The following is an 8,707-nucleotide window of genomic DNA, read 5'->3' as shown; positions in this document are numbered from 1 at the left end:
GTCCTTTAAATATAGACTTGCTGCCCCACTTAGCTACAAAAACAAGGGTCAAGAGATAGTTAACACAAACTCCGTTTTTCGTTTTGAGGCAGGGTCTCTCTATATAGCCCTGGCAGTCCTGGAACTCACTCTGCAAACCAGACTGGCCTTGAATTCAGAGATCCACCTGCCTCTGCCTCCTGAGTGTGGGGATTAAATCTATGAGCCACCATCCCTGGCCCAAACTACTTTCTAAAGCAAGAACAGAGAAAGGGAGCAGTGAAAATCTAAACTGATTTAGAACTGAGGAAAACAAGCTTCATTATCCCATCATGGACTTAGGGATTTGGGAGAGGATCCTGAATAATTCAGTATAAGGGGGAAAATAATCTCCCAGAAAATAGCCTTGTGTGAAAAGCTCAGTAAAGTCCAAACTATTATAAAACTAAATAGAGTCCAACTGATAAGTCCTTCTACACATCTAATTAAGAGCTGCAGCAGAAATGGAAATATGTATAAACTCAAAGTTAGACTGTTCTCCTGATGCCTCAGGTCATTTACTGTAATTATTATCCACAGCTCTATGAACATAAACATTCTAGGTGACCATCACTAGTGCAGTATACCTGACAGTCCCACATGGAGCTACTTCATTTTGTAACAAGAATCAAGGTTCTAAAAACTCAGTTGTACTGGAAAAAAAAAAACTAAAAGCTCAAAACCAAAATGAGTCCTGCTATCAAAGTGCACTTCCCTTGCTGGATTCTGAACAAGCAGCTGTTGGCTTCAAACATAGGAAATATGCAGATTTGCTAATACGTGATTACTGGAAATAAGTCTTTTCCTGGAGATAAGAATTAAGGTTCTCCCCGCCTTGTAATTTCATTTTGCTTTTACTACAGTAGAAATAGCGCCAGTTAACTGTCGAGAAATGGCTTTGCCACTTTCCCCTTCATTTTCTGGGATCTTAATTCCTAGCTGCAGTATCGTACTATTTCTTCCTAGGATCAGAGCTAGAAAGCTCTGGAAATACTGTTCAGCTGGTAAACAAAAAAGTTAAAGCTCAGAACACACACCAAAAGGTATCTTACATATTCATTCCACAACTCATCAGGTGGTTATAAAGCTTTCATCCCTCCCAAAATTGTACAAAAATATGTGAAAAAAAAGATGCTTCCAGACAGCAAATAGTAATAAAACAAGTATCTTTTAACTAGATCATTTGAGACTATGTATTACAGCAACTACCCGTGATTGAATCCACTTTCTCCATAAATTCATTCATGTATTCAAGCATATGCATTTAGTCTGCATGTTCATATTTACTACATTAGAGTCATTTTTAGGTTCAAGTGACAGTTCTTCTAACAATGAACTATTTCTACAATAGCTCTAAGGCCCCCAAAAGATTGTTTTAAACTTGTGTAAACAGATGCATAGCTATTTCTAAAGATTACACACCCAAACATGCTTGTCCAGAAAATTAATTCATGCACTTGAATATACTGCAAATATTTTTATTAATGATGGACCAACTAAATTAAACACTGCCTAGAATTAAAGAGATACCATTAAAAACTGATTCCAGAAAAATGTTCAAAAATCATCTTGCCAAAACCTCAAAACAGAAAATACTTCCTTCTTATCCCAGTGTGTTCAATTTATCTGTTTGTGTGTACACACAATAGATATACCTTAATATTTCCATTCATTAGCATTTTGTGTTTACAAAGCCTTGTTCTGCAGTTTCTTGGCAAAGACTTCCCCCCAAGATACAAGCACAAAACGCTAGGCATACACTCTTCAAAGTTTTATTTCACTAACTTCAGGTCAAATATTTCCACAAAATTGTTTTCTGGTCAATGACTATCCTTTTCTGGCTCCCCAAAATGGTAGTACCACAAGACCTGTGGGTCAGGAGGAGAGACCACTTCGAGAAGCATTGCAGTTACTCATCTTCGCCAAGGCAACAGAGTTGGCATCTGACTGTTCAACAAAACAAAGCTTTAACAGCATCCAGGAGGGCAGGCAGGCAGGAAAACCAGGCTGCAGACACTCTTCAACTCATCAAATCAGCCCAGGGAAAACTATTCCACACCGATATAAAAGGCACTGATTGCCACTCATCTCTTCTTTTTCTGTTGCCGCAACATTTTTCTTCTTTTAATTATCATATCATGTAGTTTCTCAAGTCCTTCCTTTAGTCCGTCTCCTATGATTGCACAGGTGGGCTGCAAATGCCAAGGGGTCGATGAGCTCAGTTCACCCATGGCTAACAACTTCTCAATTTCTGAGAGAGACAGTGAGTTCCTCAGGTCTTGCTTGTTAGCGACTATAAGCACAGGGACCCCTTGATTTTCTGATATCCTAGTTATTTTATGAAGTTCAGTTTTGGCTTCTTCCATTCTCTCCACATCAACAGAGTCCACCACAAACACGATGCCATCTGTGCATCGGGTATACGACTTCCACAGTGGCCTTAGTTTCTCTTGACCACCTACATCCCAGAAGTGAAAAGTGACGGTCTTGGAATTGCCCAAGGTTACCTTAATTTTCTCAGTGTTAAATCCTTTGGTAGGTACGGTATTTACAAATTCATTGAACTGCAGCCTGTATAAAACTGTTGTCTTCCCGGCGCAGTCCAGACCCAGAATCACAATATGAAAGGACCGAAGGGACGGCAGGCTGGACAGGATGGAAGTCTGGTCTGACAGTCCATTCCCCATTTCCAGCTGCAAATGGAGTCCCAAGCCGAATGCGTTCTTCTTGTCTGCTTACAATTTCTCTTGCCGGGTGATCGAGCTACGAGACTGCTGGGGAGGAAACCACCACGTTACTACTGTGAACACATCAAAATGGGTTTTCTCCGATTTCTCTAAAAAATAAGCACCGCGAGGGACTTAATAAAACTTGCTGTAAGTCAACCCGCCAGATGAGATAGGAAAGGTACGAAATCCCAAACAAACGATGAATAATCATCGCCAAAAGGCTCTGATCCACTCCACTTGGGGTAACGTGCCCTTTTCCCTGTCCTCCGCGACCCCCGGACATCCAAAGCTCCTCTGAAGACAACGCAGTCACCGGTGTCTGGTGCACGTCACCGTAGCCACCGAAAGAACCTTTTCTTGGCAGAAAATTGGAGAAGGGAACCCCATCTGGGAGATCTAAGCCGGCACGTCTCACCGCGTACCCAGGATCACTTTGCAGGCCCCCTCCCCGAGGCCAGCGCTCTCACCTCCCGGGCTGGAATCCCGATCCCAGCGAGGACACATGGGCCGGCGCCTCTCCGCGCGGGGACCGCGCCGCGGCTCCTCTCGGGCCAAGACCTCCGCGCAGCTCTGGCGGCCGCGGCGCCGGGAAGCCTGGGACTCGGCCCTGGCCACGCCCACCCCCAGGGCCCACCCAAGCCCCGCGATCCCATTGGTCAGCGCATCAGGGCGGGCCCCGCCACGCCCTCCGCGGCGCCCTCATTGGAGCGGGTGCCCGCCGCTCCCAGGGCGGCCGCGCAGGGCTCGGGGGCGGCCCTCCGGCACCACCTGTTGACGTTGAGTGGGAAACGAGGCGTGCGGGGAGCCGGAGCCCCGCTGCAGGCCGCCCCGCCCCGCCCCGCGCACCTGCAGCGTCCCCGCGGCGACGCGGCCTCACAGCCGGGGACCGCCGCCGCCAGCCGCCGCGCCCAGGAGCTCGCTGGGCCGCGCCCGCCCGTCGGCACGCCGAGCGGCTGTCCCCGGGGCGTGACCCGCGCCGCTCACCTGGCTGCGGGTCCCCCGTCGCCCCGCCTCCGCGGCTGCGAGCCGCCGGGGAGCCCGTCCGTCCGTCCGTCCGTCCCCGGGCAGCGGCGAGGCCTGACGGCGGCCGGGCCGACGCCGCGCGCCAGCCCCGCTAACGGTGCTCGCCCGGCCTCGCCAGCGGCCGCGGCTCCGCCCCACGCGCCGCTCCTGCCCCGCCCCTGCCGAGTCCCGCCCACGGGCGGGGAGGGGCAGGGGAGGCTCGCGCGCGCGTGCGCCCGAGCCGCGTCTCCTAGCAACGCCCAAACAACGTCCCGTTCCCACCCTCCCGGCGCCCCGCGGCGGGCGGAGGCGGGCGGGGCTGCGGCCGCGGCTTCTCTCGAGCTTTCGGCCACCGCCGGCGGGGTGAGAGCGGGCGTTGCCGGTGCTGCCCCGTCTCCTGTCACCCTGTGGTGACCTCTGGACGGCGGCGGTGACTCAGGGTCCAGGGTGCTGGCCCCGCGGGCCCCTGACGTCACGGGGCGGCCGCCCCCAGCGTGGGCTGGCTCGCATGGTGACCTCCCGCCCGTTTGCTAGCCCAGGGTTCCCTCCTGCCGGCGTCTGGCTGCGCCCCAGGACCGTCGGGGCCGGAACCGGTGCCCCCGTCACGGGGAGGAGGAGCGAATGCTCTCTGAAACGCTAAGCGTCTGCAGTGGCCCAGGCAAAGACTGGTGATCAGCTGTAACTAGCAGCACTCTCCATGACATGTGGCAGAATGCAATTGTGCCCCCACTCTGTGTTTGACACTGCAAGGCAAATTGTCCTTTTGCCAATATCCCGTTCTTTATTAAGACAGGACGAACCAAATGGGTTCATGGGCCAGTTCCAGAAGGTGACAGCCATCCTTTCAGACTGCCCCCAACAGAGAATAGGGGCGTTAACGCCTGGTAGAGCCCATGGGAAATTTTTATTTGAAAACTATAATTTTATGGTGCGCTTTTAAAATGTGCTTATTTAAAATAAAGATTCTGGCCGGGCTTGGTGACACGTGCCTTTAATTTCAACACTTAGGAGGCAGGCATAGGTAGATCTGGATGCCTCAAGTCCAGCCTGGTCTATATAGAGATTTCCAGGCCGGCCAAGGCTACATAGTGAGACCCCCAACGCAAAAAAAATAAAAATATAAAAATATAGGTTGTAACTTTCCTAGGCAATTTTCTAGTCTATTCAAGACTATTATTGCCAGTGGTGTGTATTTTATGAACAATGTAGAATTGTTTCTGTTTTGGTTTTGGTTTGGTTTGGTTTGATGTTTTCCGGGGCAGGGTTTCTTTGTGTAGCCTTGATCTAAGCTGGTCTCAAACGCAAAGATTTGTCTGCCTCTTCCTCCCTCCTGATTGCTGGGATTAAAGGAGTGTGCCACCGCCCGGCTGTTTCTGTTGTTTGTAATAGCTGATATATAATCTATGGAATAAGCACAGTGCTTAGTTTTAGTACAGCATCATAAGTTTTGGAAGAAAAAGCTAGAAATCTCAAATGACATATTCTATCAAGTTATTGAATGTAATCCGAGCTAAAGACTGTTATAAGTGTGGGATCTCATTAGCCCTTTACAATCATTAGCCTGAGAAATGAGAAAAGCTTTAGAGCAATAATTGCTCTCCTTGGGAATTTTAACAGGCGTTCCTTATTAAGCTGGAAATGCTTGCAAATCTCCTTAATATAAAGTAAAACTCCACCATTTACAATAGTTTTGAGCTCAAGAAGGCCTTCAAGTATTCTTGCTCAGTTGCAGTTTTGGCAGTGAGCTCTGCAAACACAGAGACTCCAGCCTCCAGAAATCACTCACTGAACTGCACTTCACTGTTTCCTGTGGACTTTCAACTGCAGCAGTCACTAGCAGACAACAGCCTGTTAGTTGAATTTGAGAGAGTAGAATTTTTCATGTGTGTTAAAGAACTCCGACAGAAAGAAAAACTTCAATATAGACCATCAATGCCCCTACAAAGCTTAAAGCATTTATCCTGTACCTCTATATAGGAAAATGTTTGGTATACTTAATCTATAAGTAATAATAAACATGCAAAAACAGCAGCAAATGATTAAAAAGTAACGATATTTATGAAAGCCACTCTTCACTTTGCTGTACAGAGCCTATTTAGGTATTTTATTTAGATCCCAGGAAGATGTTACCTTTGGGCTGCAGTTCAAAATCTGCATTGCTCTGCCCTGGGGTTGCCTTGGGGAACACCTGGGTGCCTAGGGGAACACATGGGGTTTCTGTGGGAGATTTTAGTTTTTGAGGGCAACACTGACATCTGTTGGACTATGTTTGTAACTACACCTATTAAGTGGTTTGCAGCTATCTAAATAAATGCCATTTTGAAACTATCCTGAGACACTCTGGTAAGTTTAGGCAGACACTAGGGCCTGAGAATTCTACTTTGAGCTACAATTTTCCAGTTTCAGCTCAATATCTCTCAAGTCAGAACCATCAGAAGAAGGACCAAGGAGTGATGATCGTATTTCAAGTATGTGTTCCAGTCAGTTAATGACAAGCCATTTGGAGCAACCACTGAAGACATGGATAAAGTTTTCCTTTCCAATAACTCTGTTGACTGACTGACACTGTTTCCGGTTTTTAACCACATCCCAGACCTCAGAGAAGGTCTGATAATTGTAGTACCTGCCTTCTCTCCCAAAATCCACCACAAAATACTAAAAGTAATTCTGAAAGTAGCATGTCTTTCCCATCCTTGGCCGTGTTTCTACTCTTGTTAGTGCATTTTTGTTGGAATCTCCAAGTGGAATACCAGCTAAATAGGAGGAATGGGTTCTGATGGAAAGGAACAGGACAGTGGATCTCTTAGAAGCACAGATAGATAGTTACTGTGGTTTCCAATGGGGTTTCGGACTTGTAAACTAGACATAGCACCAAGCCCTATGCTTGTACAAATGGACAGAATGAGAAATGCCATTTTAATCTGGATGTTAATAGAACTCTTCACCACATGGGCGGGAGAAGGAATTACAGTGGAAGCAAAGGCAGACAAAGCAAGGATACATGAAGTGAAGAAACATTTAAGCAAAACCAAAAGAAAGCTGGGAACCACTGCTCAAGAGATTATAAGGGCATGGATCCCATGACCCGATCGCCTCTCATGGCTCAACCTTCACCATAGCAACTTTGTAATATTTAGTCCACTGCATAAACTCAATGTTGCCCCTCTTGAAACATGGCCTCTTAAATTAGTCCTTATTGTCTGGTGGTAATTTATTTAAGAACTCCAAGCAGTAATCTCAGAATCATTAAGACATTTATTTCATGTCCTACTTATGAGTAGCCACCAATCTCCATTTATCCATTTTTCCATTCCTAGTTGTGTGTGTGTGGGTGTGGGTGTGGGTGTGGGTGTGTGTCTGCGCACTCATGTGCATGCAGGCTTGCACGGTTAGGTAATAAAGTGGAGCACGATCAAGGAGGACGCCCACTGTTAACTTCGGGCCCCCAGATGCATGCAGACAATGGTGTGTCACATGCTAGTACGTACATACACATCACACGCACAATTATAGTCAACATTGTTTTATATATCTTTCCACCCATAATACATTCTGTTTAATATTTGTGATATCTGTGTTTCATTTGTCAGACATCAAAAGAATGTCAAAAATACTCTGGGGAAAAAACTTGAATGCCTGTAAAAGTAAATTTCCGTATAGTTGGTAGTTGTCCCAAAGCAAGAAAATAGAAAAGCAGTGTGGAAAGGAGGATAAGAGGGAAAGAGTAAATTGATCCCAAATGTATAATGTTTAACTGTTCTCTCTTCGCAGTGTTCTGTCTTGGGTTTTAAGAACATTCCTCATGTCGACCTAGTACAAGGTCTCAATCTTTTAACCTCTGGGGCAGAAAACATGGACTCCATTGCTGATGTTTTCAAAACTTCTCAACATATGTAGAGATTTGCTCTTTCCTCCTGACAGGTGGGGGAGGGGCAAGGAGGGGCAATGGTGCATGCTGGATGTTGGTAAGGTGATGTGATCGTAACACAAGACGAGTTTCTCATACTTTAGCTTCTCTGAATCATATTCTGTATTTTCTCTACAGGAAATCTGCTCCAAATTCTCGTTCAGATCTGAGTAGAAGGTTTTTATTATCAGGAAGAAGTGTTGTACATGTAAATTCATTGGAGTCGTGTTCACGTAGAAATTGGAAGAATACATATTGGCGTCAAACTGCCTGGATTCAAGTCACGCTTTGCCCATGTTGACTAGTCTCTGATCCCTAGTATACCTAGAAAGGTAACAAATACATATGCCTTTGCTACCTTCCTCAGTGTAGTCCGTCTAATTTTCTGCCCTAGGCAGCTATATAGAGAAATGTGAGTCACAGTATTAGTGTGTATTATGTTTTCTTTTTTCCTTTTTGGTAATTGGTTAATTTATATAAAGAAGCATAGACATAGCAATTTGAAGTGAATGTGTTACTGGTATATGTTCTGGTTTGGTTGTGTTGTGTACTGAGTGCTTAGTGTCTAGTGTGTTAGTGTACAGTCTCCAGTGTGTTAGTGTGCAGAGTCTCCAATGTGTTGGGGTGCAGAGTCTCCAATGTGTTAGTGTGCTGAGTCTCCAATGTGTTGGGGTGCAGAGTCTCCAGTGTATTAGTGTGCTGAGTCTCCAATGTGTTGGGGTGCAGAGTCTCCAATGTGTTAGTGTGCAGAGTCTCCAATGTGTTGGGGTGCAGAGTCTCCAGTGTGTTAGTGTGCTGAGTCTCCAATGTGTTGGGGTGCAGAGTCTCCAATGTGTTGGGGTGCAGAGTCTCCAATGTGTTGGGGTGCAGAGTCTCCAATGTGTTGGGGTGCAGAGTCTCCAATGTGTTGGTGTACTGAGTCTCCAATGTGTGTAGATGAAGGACATTGTACGAGATGGGGCCTAATGGAAGGTACTGCCCTCATGCAGGGTCATGCTGGGATCAAGGAGTGAGTTACTAAAGTGGACCTGGCCTCTCCTCTATCTCTTAC

General features: G+C 46.6%; 2 protein-coding genes across 5 annotated transcripts; one reads left to right on the top strand and one right to left on the bottom strand.

Moving 5' to 3' along the window:
• Positions 1-1,774: 1,774 nt before the first annotated feature.
• Arl4a (ADP ribosylation factor like GTPase 4A) lies at positions 1,775-3,854 on the bottom strand. 4 transcript variants are annotated; one of them, XM_040743211.1, is made up of 2 exons: positions 3,732-3,854; positions 1,775-2,789 (listed from the first exon to the last, which is right to left on the bottom strand). In XM_040743211.1, the coding sequence occupies exon 2, from the start codon at positions 2,703-2,705 to the stop codon at positions 2,103-2,105; it is 603 nt and encodes a 200-aa protein (XP_040599145.1). In that variant the 5' UTR covers positions 2,706-2,789; positions 3,732-3,854; the 3' UTR covers positions 1,775-2,102. The 4 variants fall into 4 exon arrangements, with proteins under 4 accessions (XP_040599145.1, XP_040599143.1, XP_012973252.1 ...); XM_040743209.1 differs by having other exon boundaries at positions 1,775-2,792; positions 3,732-3,843; XM_013117798.3 differs by lacking the exon at positions 3,732-3,854 and adding an exon at positions 3,215-3,351 and having other exon boundaries at positions 1,775-2,792.
• LOC121139431 (translation initiation factor IF-2-like) lies at positions 2,947-8,001 on the top strand. Its single transcript, XM_040743315.1, has 3 exons — positions 2,947-2,989; positions 3,187-4,112; positions 7,795-8,001. Exons 1-3 carry the CDS (start codon positions 2,947-2,949, stop codon positions 7,828-7,830), a joined length of 1,005 nt encoding a protein of 334 aa, XP_040599249.1. The 3' UTR covers positions 7,831-8,001.
• The last annotated feature ends 706 nt before the right edge of the window (positions 8,002-8,707 follow it).

This window comes from Mesocricetus auratus, unplaced genomic scaffold, assembly GCF_017639785.1.
Source record: "Mesocricetus auratus isolate SY011 unplaced genomic scaffold, BCM_Maur_2.0 Super-Scaffold_15014, whole genome shotgun sequence".
NCBI lineage: Eukaryota > Metazoa > Chordata > Mammalia > Rodentia > Cricetidae > Mesocricetus > Mesocricetus auratus.
This window is presented reverse-complemented; position numbering and strand designations above follow the sequence as displayed.

Excerpts from the sequence above, each read along its gene's own strand:
- Arl4a (XM_040743211.1), bottom strand. The coding sequence starts at position 2,705 with ATGGGGAATGGACTGTCAGACCAGACTTCCATCCTGTCCAGCCTGCCG.
- LOC121139431 (XM_040743315.1), top strand. The coding sequence starts at position 2,947 with ATGAATAATCATCGCCAAAAGGCTCTGATCCACTCCACTTGGG. Across the intron at positions 2,990-3,186 it reads TCTGATCCACTCCACTTGGG|GCCCCCTCCCCGAGGCCAGC; the intron begins GTAACGTGCCCT and ends ATCACTTTGCAG. Across the intron at positions 4,113-7,794 it reads TTTCGGCCACCGCCGGCGGG|GAAATCTGCTCCAAATTCTC; the intron begins GTGAGAGCGGGC and ends TTTTCTCTACAG.